This window comes from Sorex fumeus, unplaced genomic scaffold (assembly GCF_029834395.1).
Source record: "Sorex fumeus unplaced genomic scaffold, SorFum_2.1 ptg000100l, whole genome shotgun sequence".
Taxonomy (NCBI): Eukaryota; Metazoa; Chordata; class Mammalia; order Eulipotyphla; family Soricidae; genus Sorex; species Sorex fumeus.
In genome coordinates, this window is record NW_026606157.1 from 766998 (window position 1) to 781129 (window position 14132).

A 14132-nucleotide genomic window follows, 5' to 3' on the forward strand; every position below is an offset into this window, starting at 1 on the left:
CTTTTTATTGTAGTCACATAAAATAGTCAATTACACCAAGTTGTCCAAATGCTTTGGTGAATAAAGCCTCCTACTCTTACAAATTTTCATCCATATATCTATGCATTTATAAATACACACATATGTAAAAGATATATATTTTCTTCTAAAATAAAGTGCCCAAATCTTGATATGGGGGCATAAAAGGGAGCAAAGAATCAAAGTTTTATGTGTTAATCTGTCTAATACTCACTTTTGCAGGTAAAATGAATTTTGACCACTTATTCTTTTCTGAATTTTACTAAGTGGCTTAATTTTTCTTAAATATCAAAAAGAAGACATGTGACCCATCTAATGAATCAAAAACTAATTTTTCTTCCTGTGTGTGGCAGAACAGAAGCTCAGCTACCCAATATAAGGCTAGTTAAGCTTTGTTCTCTTTCTCATGTTTTTGACTGTGGTCTTCTAGGGTTCCAAACAGAGAAAGAGATGAACTGGACATCCCTAAATCCTCCATTTGCATTCAATAAAGTGGGTACAGAGAACAGATTCCAAATTCACAGCACCCAAGGTTTGATAAAAAAAATTGCCTGTTGGGGGCCTTAATTGGTGGGTCCTGCTACCCATCCTAATCAAATCTTGTTTGAGTCACAGAAGAAGAATTCAGGGCGACGACTTACAAATGACTGAGAGTGGAGAACTGAATTTCAATTCGACTTGAAATGGAGAGCTTCGTGAGAGTATGTGCGAGTTTAAGAACAAAATCAGGGTTCCATAAAAGCTCCAAGATTTCAGATAATTCAGAAAAACCTTCTCGGCAAAGAGGAACTGGGGCTCTACTCTAGCTTCATCACCTCCACGCCACATCCCGTGTGTTCCCTGCATCCCTGTGATCCTAGGCATCGAACAGAAGCATTTGTCACCTTTGTCTACATCCCCCCAAAACTGCCTTGGGAAAAGACTCCGAGCTACTTACGCAAGGTGAAGATGCCTAGTAATAGCTAAACACGAACCCTGCCATGTTGCAATCACTGGTGATGACATTAGCGGGTGTCCTATGAATCAAGCGGGAGAGGGCAACGCTGTCCACACTGACATGCAGTGAAACACGCTACCGCGACTCAACACATAAGAGCCCGGGGAATCATGGGGAGCAGCGGCACGTTCAGAGCCAGAATAACACACAGAGGTTTGGTATTCTTTTTGTTGTTGTTGTTTGTTTTTGGAAGAACATAAATGGGCAGCGCGTTTCCCAGCCCTGGCCCACTTGGCAGGCAGGGCCGTGCGGAGTCCCGCGACGCCGCCTAACTGCTGATCTTGGTGAGCATCTTGTTGATGGCCTGTTTGACGTGCGTGGTGGAGCTGCGTCTCCGGGTCTTGCCCTGGACCATCCTGCGGCGACGCACTTCGCGGCACAGCTCGTAGAAGATCTCGCTGATGTTCCCCTCGCCCGTGCAGGCTGAGCACTCGTAAAAGGCGCAGGCCAATTCCGTGGCTAGCTTCTCCCCTTCTTCTGTGCTGACCTGTCTGGAGTGGTCCAAGTCCGCCTTGTTCCCCACCAGGATGAGGGTGACGTTCTTGGGCTTCTTCAGTTCGTCCAGGACGTTCTTGAGTGGCAGCACCTCCTCGAAGCTCCCCCGGTCGGTGATGTCGTAGACCAGCACGAAGCCTTCGCCCCAGCGCATGTGTCCTTCCCTCTGGATGGGGTCCTCCTGTTGGGAAGGGACAAAGGCATGGTAATCTGCGCCTGCTGCTCACAGAGTTTCATGGGGGAACTATTTCTCGTGTGTGATGATGGTATTAGAGTATCACGGTGTAGCTCCAAGGGCTGCACCCTGCTTCCATCAAAAGCAGATGGTAAAGGATGACTTGGGCAGGAAGCCTGCCGATGCTCTAGAAGGAACTATTTCCTAGTGGCACAGGCTTGAACTTTCCCCCTTAAAATGGGTTCTTGAAAGTTCAGAGGCGTCCAGACCTATCTGGCCTACCACCCCAGAAAGAAAAAAGAAAACACCAAGCCCCTCCTGGAAATCTGTTCTCTTTAAACTAATACAGCACCTCCAATTATACTAGAGGGTTCTGCTCCCTGGACCCATACCCTCCACCCCCACCCCAGGGGGCAGTATGGCCAATGTCAACAAACAACTCCAGACTATGAACTCTGTGATCATAAACATTTTTAAATAAATTAACATTATACTTGAGCACATTGCTTCTGAGATTAATTGATCAAAAATAAGAAATTGGTAAATATGTCACAGACCGGTAGCTCTCATCCTACCCTGGCATGATCGAAATGGGCGAGATAGGCTAGTCAAATAGTTTTGCAGGTTGTTTTTTAAATCTCCTTTTCTTTCACATTATAGATTATTAGTTGGGGTGGGGGCAAAATGTGAAGAATTAAATCCAACATCTTATTCAAAGCCAGAGTTTGGGGCATTTGATTTCTTTTTCAACACTTCCAAATGTTATGTTCCAGTAACTACGGGAACTCATTTGAAGGAATTCTGAGATGGGGAAGGCTTAGGTGCTGCCTGAGCAGGTCCAAAGTGATTTGGAGATGTACGGTCTGCAAGGCTTGCTGCCGCACACACTCACCACAGCCTTTTTCTAGAATTAGTGTTGGGTGTTAGGTGAGGGCTATGTACCGAGGAGGTGGAAATGAGAAGGTAAAGTATATTCTTAGTGACAGGAACATTTCTGGATTAAGTTCTTTAACCCAAGGAAAATTTCATGTGCATCCTTGGTAACTAAATCTATGAATACTTTTGTGATTTCAGAACTGATTGACCTCTGCAGCAGGTTTGTATTAATTTCCATTTTTTAAATAAGCTTTTATTGTTCAATGATGTGGTTCAGATTTTTCATAGGACATGGTGAGATATGGAAAGAACCTTACAGGAGGGATTTCTAAAATATTCTCAACAAAAATTAATCTGAGGTCATGTAAATTTGGAACATAATGTTTACCGAATTTCTTAAAAGATTAGCCTTCAATAATTTCTTCATTAAAGATTGAACAAAGCACTTCAAAACACTGAAGTATGAAAACGATGAATATGGTATTTTCAAAATTTCTCTGAAATGCTGGTTGACTTACATAAGGAAACATACACAGGCTGTGGAAAAGATGCTAGTATATAAAATATGTCAAAGAGAAAAATCCTTAAGCATCATTTGCAAATTGTAGAAAACTGTCTGAACTTTGTTCATATAGAAAGCATCATTTTTCATTTGACACAGAAACTATTTTAGCAGAAGTCCTTATTCACCTGACCCGCAGTATCTAGTATCTCCATGGTGACAACTTCATCGTCAATAGTTGCTTGGTGTCGGTAGGTTGATTCTAGAGGAATGAGGAAAAGAGAAGTTTAAATAGAATAATGGAATGCTTCTGTTTAATACTTAAAATTAGAAATTAATCACAAGAGTATATCTGAATTTATAGGACAGGAATATCCACTCCAGAAGAGAGAGGATGGAGGTGCAGGATATATCCTCTGTTCACCTCACAGCGCCTGGGCCACAGGTTCGAATACAGGAATCTCTTGCATTTTTTCTTCTTTGCTCAGTCTAGTTTCCTTCTTTAGGCTGACTTCCTGATTCCTCCTATACTAAGGCTTTAAAATGAGAATTATATATCTTAAAATGAGAGCGTGATTTTCACACAAAATAAATTCTGCCTTGATACTCCTAAAAATCTGGTTTGTGGAAATGATTGTTAATCCCTGATCCTGAAGGATGCCACAGAGGTAGATCCAGTTTACTCCTCTCCAGACTATAATACTGAAAATGAAGGAAGACACTGGAGGAATGAGGGTGGTTACATATAAAATGAACAAAGCAAAACAAAAAACAAACTCCAAATCACATAAAGCTGAAAACCGCTTGAAATATTAGATTGGTTGGACCCCAGAGTTTGAAGGTTGGTGAGAAACAGTGACTCAGAAGAGGCCTGAGCAGCATCACACTGATCTAGTGAACTTGCTCATTAGGCCTCTTCTAGATAGACAAATATCAGCAGGTCTCTACGAGATGGAAGCTGGTAGTATAGAATCGGGTTGGTGTCCTCCTGCGCCACACAGGGGTGAGTTAGCAGGTGAAAGAGAATGGGGGGACTCTGAGTGAGTTTCTTTACCACATGAATGGGAAACCAAAAATAACTGTCAACTAATGTATGGTACATAAAGACTAAAACAGTCAAAATAAAGAACTACTAAACAATTCAGCCAATGAAAGTCTATTCCAGAGACTCTCCCAGAAAGTGTCATAAATGATAAGAAAAAGTAAAAGATATGAGATAAGGTTAATAGAAAAATATTATCTTTTCTAAAGAGAAGCTCAAGGAGAGGTTAAAATACATTAGGGTGAAAATATCTGAGGTTATAATGACCAAATTTCTCAGGATGAAAATCTGCACATACATTGTACTAGAAGGAGACCTAAGGGAGAAAAATTCCATATCTAAACCTTCTACGGCCAAAGTGACCAAGAAGAAAATTCAAAGGTATTATAAGGATAAAAGAGCATGTAAAATGGACACGATCTTCTCATGAGCCAAAGTGAATTAAAAAATTATTTTAAGATAAAAAGAAAAAGAAAAATTGAAAGTTTATTTTAAACATAGATTCCAAAATTCTAACTATTATCCAGTGGAGTACAGTAATATAAAATGACATCATGATTAAGCAGTTTATTTCAGAAATGCAAAGTATTTAGTCTATCAATTAATTTTAACAAATTAATGAACTAATGGGAAAATCATATGATAACTTCCATAAATGGGGAAATTTTGCATATAGTTCAGTGTTAATATTTTTACAGATGTCCAAGGAATGAAGAATGGAAGAAGTTTAAATGCTTGGGGTTTGTTCAGTGGACCTTGAATTGTGAAGTATGAGAGAACTGAACCCAGAATTTCTACCTGCACATCATGTGTGCCAGTCCTTGGAGCCATCTCTCCAGCCCCAGAACAGGAAGCTTTTGGATGGAAACCAAAATGGCAGTGTTTTTCACAAATGACTCTCTGATGTCTCTGATCCCATTCTCAGGGATATGTTCCAGGGAATACTTGTTTAGGTTCTTAGAAGAACCTTGGCAGCAACTGGTTCTCAGAATGTGGCCCTTGGTTCAGCATCACCATCACCCAAGAAGTTCTTAAAAATGTAAATTTTTAGCTTTCACCCCCAAGAGCTACTGGGTGTGAGAATATGTGTCTTAATAAGTCCTGTGGAGCATATGTACTGAGGTTTGAGAACTACTGATGGAAATGAATGGTTTCTAGGTGGTGCTGGAAGAAGTTCAGGCTGGAGATTACCTGAAATATCAATGCTTATCATGGAAAAGATAACTAGGTTGAGTGGGGCAGAACGAGAAATATTAGGCAGAAAGCTAGATACGGTCTGGCAACATAAATGGTTCATGAGACCATGTTCCTCTTAAAGACCAAAAACAGATCTTTATAGCAGTAAAATTCATATACATTTAAGATATGTAGTATACAAAAAATTAGATTTTAATAGACAGATAGCATACACTTCTGGCTATTTGAACAGAATTTGTTCTAAATGCTTTGTTTATATTAACTAATTCTCACAAATATCTAATGCAGTAGGAATTATTGCTAATTCCATTTTGTACGAAAAAACCAAGGCACAACAATACTAAATACATTGCCGTGGGGCACACCGGATGGTGAGTAGTAAGTGGTAAATTTGAGATTCCAAGCCACTAAGTCTGGATTTATAATTTAGACCATGAACCACAATGCTAAGGACCCACATTTTACATTATATATTTGTGGGAAAGAGGAGAGTGATGATTTAGAACAGGGAATATAAAGTGAAAAAGTATAACGATTTCACCTGCATGTAATCTACTCAGTATAGAGCAGTATTAAATCAATTAACTACTAAACTAACCAACTAGCTATCCACCTGTCCTGCAAACTAACCAAACATCCACCCATCCAACCAACCAACCGACCAACCAACAAAATAACCTAGTGCTATTATTTTCCTTTCTATCTTATTTTTCTTCTATTTATTCATCCCCTAAACTATTCTGGAGTTATTTTTGACCACAGTTTTGTTACTTTGCTTTAATATGTAATCTCCTACCCAGCATGCAATCAGCTAAAAGGAGAATTAAATAAGAGTAACCTCACCACATCACTGCCATCAGCTGTGTATAATGATCATTGGCACATGCATGTTGCTAAAGTAGCTTCATAAAATTAACCCTTTTTAAAGTACCTGTCTGGAACACTATTATCGCTCTCTTAGAATCCATAATGGTGTGCACAATTCTTAGTTCTAGAACATTCCATCCCTCTACTTTTTAATGTTAAACGGGGACATATTGAATGCTCTAAAACATTACTTGTACTGACTACTCATCAACAAGTGTTCTCACTCTAATTTCTTGTTTCATCTCCAGCTTGCGAGGGGAGGCCCGGACAGCAGCACCATTCTAACACCCATGACTTTTCTCTCTCCCCCTTACTGTTCTGCAGTGCCCTTTTGTGCTCTCTTTTCAAAGAATTGGCGTCTGCCCTGGAGCCTGGAAAACAGAGCTCTGGGCTCTGTTCCATCTCTTTGCACCAAAAGTTATATGACGAACAGGGCCACTTTTCTCTGCTTGCTTCCATGACAAACAGATCTGGATTACAACCACAGAAATGGGGGGAAGGGAAACAGGATTGAATGAAAGTTGCTTGGAGTTGTATGACTTTCTTGCCTGTTTGTTAGCTGAGATGAAAAAACGAGATGCAGGAAATGAGGAAATGTCTGCCACAGACATAACAGCGGGTGGCAACAGTGATTTCATCTAAGCAGAACACTGGTTTTGTGCCATTTGGGGAATTTTTTAAAAGCCTCTCCTCTCTCATTAGGTACCCATATCTACATGTGAATCAGTATAAGCATTGCCTACAGAGGCAAAGCTCATCAGTGTGTCTTTTAAAGACTATTCTTTAAAATGTCTTACTTTGGGGAAATAAACTCTACCAGAACATAAGGGAAAATATAATTGTGACAATACCGGATTCTTTTTTTTTTTTTTGGTGGAGGTGGGATTTGGGTAGACGTGGTTTTTAAGGAGATCCTTCTAAGTAAACCAAAATGCTCTTACGAGACCAACATTAATTTCAAAAAAGAAAATGTTAAAATTTATATCTAAATTTCATTGTTCAAATAATAAGTTAAATCTTCATTCAGTAACATTTTATTAAGAAAATTCATTTTTTATATTCCAAGTTGATACTCAAGGGGATATTGTACATGGTTAATCTCTTTACGAATTTAGCCTTGTCTAAGGACAAATTTTAATTAAGATGAACATTTGTCCTCATAGTAAAAACAGCAACAGTTAATAATGTTGATTTAAACTACAGCAGAAATAGTATTGACTAGAATTCTGTTGCTGTTCTGACCACAGCTAACTATGTAATACTGGGTAATTTAATATTGGGAACGTCTTTATTTGTCAAAAGACAATCTCCAAGTTTCTGGCTATGCTGATATTTAATGACTTCGTAAGTTGGTGAAGCATCCATTCTACTTTAGTATACAGTTGAGATTTTTTTTCTGGGAGTGTCTCTCTCTTTGAAGGAGTCTTTCTCAGCATGAGGAATTGTAAGGTAGGCTGGGAAAGTCAGTCACAAAAGGCAAAGTGCTTGTGAGTTCGGTTCCTATCCTGGCTCCTGCCTGAACCTTCACTAAACAGATACATCACACATATAACGACTCCTTTTCAGGAGCAGTTGTGGGACCTGCTAAAATTGTCTCTTTCCCAACACACACACATAGACAGACTCACAAATACACACACACGCACGCACAATGGTACGAAGCATAACATTTGTTTCTTTGCTATGATCAGAATCAGAGCAAGATGACTCTTGGAGATAGAGATTCAGGTCCAGTTCCTTAGAAGGATCTAATCTGAACATGAGCCCTTTGCTCCTACACCCAGCATACTGCTCCTCTGCCACTCCTAGTTCCCTGATCAGATGGCCTGACCCAGATCACAGGAGCATCATTGGTGATTTTCAAATGCTGTTCATAGATCGACTCTGGCCTCTGACATACATTTCTCAGTTCTACAGTGAAACGAGGAAAATGTCATGAAAGCTAAGTATGAATGACTTCTTAGATTACATTTTTTTCAAAACTTCGTGTCAATATACATATATATCTATATACAGATCTATCTATATTCCTTTCTTAAAAATGAAAATGGATAGTATATGTGGTTTTTTTTGTCACCCTATCTTTCTGCATCCTGTATTAGAATTTCTATAACTGTGCCTCTTCATGAAAAAAGGCATGGAATCTGAAATCTAAACATTTGAGTATCACTTGCTACTAAAGTAATAGACATTTTCTAGATTGAATTACTTCTGAGCAAATAATTTCAGATTGATACAAATTCCAGGTTAGTCAATATGTTTAAGTGTGCCAGTGGCCGTCAGCTATGGGCTAATCATTGCTGCTGATTGAAAACACAGCCTCGTCATTCTAAGGAAAGCACTGAATTCAGATGTCAGGACTGTTTCGTGCAAATCTGTCACTTGGCTTATTTAAAAAAAAATTTTTAATTGAGCACTGTGATTTACAGTATTATGAATGATGGTTTTCTGTGCACATAATTCCAACACCACTTTGCTTTTTAGCGTCATTTTCCCTTTGGTGGTGGTTTTGAAACTGATAGTGTAGCAGTTAAAACTGACCCGTTTTGGATCGGGTGGACTGGGGATGCCTGGAGTCCGGTGCTTTAGTGACCCCGGTCCCCTCAGTACACATGGATGCATATGCATGCAGACACAAATCCAGTTTCCAGGGAGAGTGCATGGGATCCTCCCCCGGGGAGTGAGTCATATACCTGATCTCTCCCAGGGTCTCACGAGCTCTCCCGTTGCTTGGCAGCTGTGATTTCTTTTGTGCAGTACAGTGCAAGGTCACCTAGTAAAGTTTCATTCTGCTCAGTGAAGGAAACCTATCTCACAGCTAACTGATACAGGTGGATTCCTATTAATAGCAGGTGTTTTCAGAATGAAAAAACAAAAAAAGGGAAACTGATTAAGGTGAGACTGGTTAAGAACAGCCACTTCAGTAAATGGAACATATTCAGAGAAAGGGGAGAGAAATTGTTTTGAGAGCATTTTTTAAAAGTTTTTACTTTTAGGACCATTTAAAAAACTAACTTTATTATTCATTGAGATATGCTAATATAAATAAAGAAATGGATGTTTTTCTACTAAAATCCTTTAATCATTATGATTCCTGGGTATTAGGATATTTGTAAAACTTTTATAAGTCATAAAAATTTAAGAGAAGGCTTGTTATCTAATTAAGTGGGTCAAACAATACATAATGATTTTTAAAAGCCAGGTCCACTTTAAGATTCATATATATAATATATATCATTTTAAGATTAGACTGACTGTATTAAAAACATATTAAAATTTCTGACATTGAAAACCTATTTAAAAATTTTAAAAGATTAATAAATGTAGAGACATGACTTTCTCTTAGATTAAAAGAATGACTCATAGATATCTTTTAGAAGTAATTTAAAGTTTAAAAGAAACTGATAAAAAATCATGTCATTAAATATAGAATTCCTAATATGAATTTGAAAGAATAAAATGGAAGGAGCAGCCAAAGTAATTTTGTAAAAATGCAAGGAAAGAAGACTTTCTTTACTTTTTTATTGTATTTTGAGTTATATAAGTTTTACAAATATTCTAACTCTCAAAAATCTTAATAATTAAAGGAATCAGTAGAAAAACATTCATTTTTTATTTATACTAGTATGTATTAATGAATAATAAATTATTATTATTTATTATTTATTTATTAAATGGTCTGAAAAATTTTAAATGCTCTCAAAGTAATTAAAACAACTAAAGACATTTAATTTTTAAAAATTCAAGACTCTTATGGTGTTTCACTAATAAAAATTTTTAAAAATAATTAATTAATTAATTAAAGACTCTCTTTACCTTGCTTTCTTTTATCCATCAAAATGCCCTATCAACAAACAAGAGTGTGGCACGGGCTTTGAATATAGAACTTCTCTTGATTCAATATCTATCAACTCTTTTTTTTTTGATTAAAGACTATAAACTCAGAAAAATCAGAGATGATATGTAGGTTTTTCCTCAGCATCTAAAATAATTGGACACTAAAATAATTTGTCTTTTGAATGGAAAATGTTAAAACAATGAAAGACGGCCTAAAGGGGAAAAAAGCTCTCTTTTAAACCCAACATATACAATCTTGGAGTCATAATACAAACTAAAGACAGGAATGAGGATTTTTTTGCCAGTTCACTACTCCCGGGATGCACAGTTCTCTCTGGGATGCCTCCACGGCTGATGGTGATTTGGGGTGTCAATCCCTTTTCCTCTGGACTTCAAAGTTGTTGCCTTTGACAAAACCGACTGGGCTTCTGAAGCAAAACAACTATAAACGCAAAGGCTAAATTTAGAGTAAAATCTGAAGCTTAAATTAGATCTCATGGATTTTCAGCATTGTTTGGAAGACAGTAGCTAAATAGATTTCTAATAACTATTCTGTTTTAGGTTATTTAAAAAAAGACAAAACTTCATATAACACCGTTATTGCTACCTTAGACATAATTAAGACCCTTAGATATACTTCTCTGCTATTTAAAATTTTTTTACAAAATACACCTCTGTTAAACTAATGGGAGAGATGAGGGGGAGAAACTTAATTTCAGTTTTCCAAAAGTCAGTATTCAGAAGTGTTGTCATACTCTCATATTCACTTGGGCATGTCATTCCATCCCACCTCAAGTTAGCCAAATCTACTATAACCTCTTTTCCCTGTTACAAGGATATTATGTTTTCTTGAGAGACAAGCTGAATTCTGCACCCACTTCTCTGTCTCCAGTTTGAAGTGCTTTCTCCATCTATGCATAAAAATTCTGTGGGTTTTTGAAGCATAGTCAGAAACACATTCCTAGCTTCTCAGAGGAATTCTTTGCATGAGTGTATAATGTGCTTCCGAAGTAGTGGCAATGTGCTTTAAAAATATCTAAACAGAAAACGTCATTCTCTCTTCTGTGCCATAAATCTTCACTGGCAAGAGGGAAAAAGAAAACTGAACCTACCAAGAGTGGGGTCATATTCCCAGATGAACCGTTTGGTCAGAAATCTCACTACAAGAGCTGTGAAAGAAAAAAAAAAAGAGCAACATTTCAAACTAATTGGTAAATTTTCTTACAGTTCTTTTACCCTTATGAAAGAGAAATAAATCATACAATTATACATGTTTTACCCCTGAACATGAACATACAAATTCAATATTCATAGTATTCAAAGACCTTTTACACTTTATATCCTGAAAACTGGTCTCATGTCTTAATGGGCTTTTTGTATAATAACCAACAGCTCGACTTGTTCTTCAGTCATAGGGTCAGAAACACACACAAAACATGGCCATGTGAAAATGTTCATGTGTAAAATAACTTTTAGCAAAACAATGCATTCAGATACAAAATGTCACAATAAAGATGTCTAATGTCTGCATATGGATAAAGACTGACAAAGATGATAAAAAAATGTAATCATTTTGGGGCTGGAAAGATGGCTTAAAGGGGGATGATGGCACATGTCTTGCAGGTATAATGCCCTGTGTTGAAAATACATACAATCCGAAGGGAAATATTCCAGTGGAATCATAAGTCTTTTGGGGATCCCACTGATACAATAGATAATTTTTATTATATTATGTTTAATTATTATTCAACAAATCCGATTATTTTAAAAATCTTATAAAGTTCTTTTAAAATTTTTCTTTTGCTTCGGGCCCCACCCAGCAATCCTCAGGGGTTATACTTGGCTTTGCACTCAGGAATTACTCCTGGGAAGTGCTCATGGGGACCAGGTGGGGTGCCGGAGATCAAACTCAGTTTGGTCACATGCCAAACCAATGCCCTACCTGCTGTACTATAGCTCCAGCCCTTAAAATATTGCAACCCTACCACTAAAAGATCTATTAGTAAGATACTTTCCTTTTTATTGAGATGCCTTTTACGTAGAATCTAAAGAGAGTCCTAGAATAACAGAACTGGAGCTCAGTGAAAGTGACGGCCTGTGTTTGGCCTTCAGATCTGCAGCAGTGGTAATCCCCACCAGCAGGGCTTCCATGGGAGATCACAGAGCAAATTCCGGCAGAGCCTCCTAAAAGGGACCACAAGCACATGTGGCTTCGCTAAGAGACAGAGAGTAGCGATGCTCTTCTAATTACAGAGGGTGAGGATGATTTGGAGCCAAAATGCTATGGTGCCTAATGCAACAAGGCCACTGACCCTGTGAGGCTTCCCATGGAGACCGTCCTGTGGTTTGATGTGCCATTTTCAACTGTCACTCTTCTGTCTCCAGAGACTGGATCTTTTTAATTTTTTTTTAAGTCAGAAACAGTAAACACTAGACAGATACTTTTCCGTTTTTAAATTAGCACTTTCAGTAAACACAACTGCCTGGGGGATGCAGAGACTTTCATCTTCTGTTGGAATGCTCTGTTTTAACTCTCAAGGCTACAACCCCGAAGAGTCCACTCTGCTAGAGTCTTTAATGGAATGAGTTGTGGGCATGAACAAAATTCTTTATGTAGCTGAGGTCTGAAGATCATAACTCCAAGACTATGTAAACTTAAATGATTTTTCATAGTAATCTTTTCAAATGTATTGAAATGTTGACTTTCAATATAAAGTCTACTGAACACAACTAAATTGAATCATATTTTTCCCATTTTTTTGGGGGGGTCACACCCAGCGATGCTCAGGGGTTACTCCTGGCTCTGCACTCAGGAATTACTCTGGTGGTGCACAGGGGACCATATGGGACACGGGATTGAACCCGGGTTGGCCACATGCAAGGCAGATGCCTTACCATTGTGTTATCGTTCTGACCCCAATTGAATCATTTTTACACATCAGGACCTTAGTTTGCTTTAAAAGCATGATTTAGTTCACAGGAATACCTTTAGAAGCTGTAGAATGGTCGAGGCAGAAAAACTCTAGAGAGCTCAAGCTTTTAAGTATTTTTAGTTTAGTTTTTGAATATATATATTCATACATACACATAATTTTCTCCTTCATTTATTTATTTGGTTTTGGTTTGGAGGTCACGCCCAGTGGTGTTAAGGGTTTATTCCTGGCTCTATACTGAGGAATTACTCCTGGCAGACTCAGAGACCATATGGAGTGCTCGGGATGGGATCCAGGTCCACTGCGTGCAAGTGCCCCACCCCCTGTGCTGTATGTCCGGTCTTATCTTTCCTTCTTTAAGCATGATGTTTTCTTTTGGTCACTGTCACTGACACCATCTCTAATAACCATCTGCATGTCTGTCTATTTATTGCTTTTTTTTATTCCGAAAACTGATAAGCCAGATTAACAAAGTTTGTTAGAAGTTGTCAAACTCATTCTGCTTATCACCCACTTTCCCAAAAACATCTATCCTCAGTATTCCCTGAAAATATCTATCTTTAAGCAATAAACAAGACGCCTTCTTCCCCATCACACCAGTATGGGTCCAGCCACCTTCACTCCAGGGCAGTATTGCCCACTTTGGGAAACGTGGCCTAGAAATTTTGTCTGTATTGGAGCAAACTAGACCTGGGACTAGTTCTAAGGAACCTATCAAGTTTATTAATATAAACTTGATGCCAGTTTATATTATAAATATATTATTTGTGTTTATATAATATATTCATTATATAATATTACAAATGCATTATATAATATAGATATATTATAAATATAAACTGGTATATTTCAGAGCAGGTATGTATGTTGTGAAGGGATTCTGATGGCTTCTCTACCTCCCAGAAGACCTAATATATTGGCTGGACTTCAGTGAAATTCAACAAACTATTTTGGATGTATTTTTTAAAGGAGACACAATCAGCATTTGTTGTTATTTTAATAACAGATTCACACATCAAAAATTCAATCTTTCAAAATGCATTAAAAAAGTCAAAACGTCCTTTAAATGTTTGACATGTCCTAGGAATATTCTTTGAAGACATGCTTCTGTCACTTACAGATTATTCATGGAGAAGTCAAATGCATTTTCTCTATTTTTAAGTGCACAATAGAATTCTAATTTAAAATTAAGA

The 14132-nt window shown here is 37.7% G+C and overlaps 1 protein-coding gene across 1 annotated transcript in view; it reads right to left on the reverse strand.

Moving 5' to 3' along the window:
• Nucleotides 1–1280: 1280 nt before the first annotated feature.
• RERG (RAS like estrogen regulated growth inhibitor) overlaps nt 1281–14132 on the reverse strand; it is a 99239-nt gene continuing 86387 nt past the window's right edge. The window contains exons 3-5 of the mRNA XM_056134630.1: nt 11119–11175; nt 3252–3325; nt 1281–1691 (exon numbers count right to left, since the gene is read on the reverse strand). Coding sequence (XP_055990605.1) covers nt 1284–1691; nt 3252–3325; nt 11119–11175 — 539 coding nt within the window. The 3' untranslated portion in view covers nt 1281–1283. The remainder of the gene's footprint in view (nt 1692–3251; nt 3326–11118; nt 11176–14132) is intronic.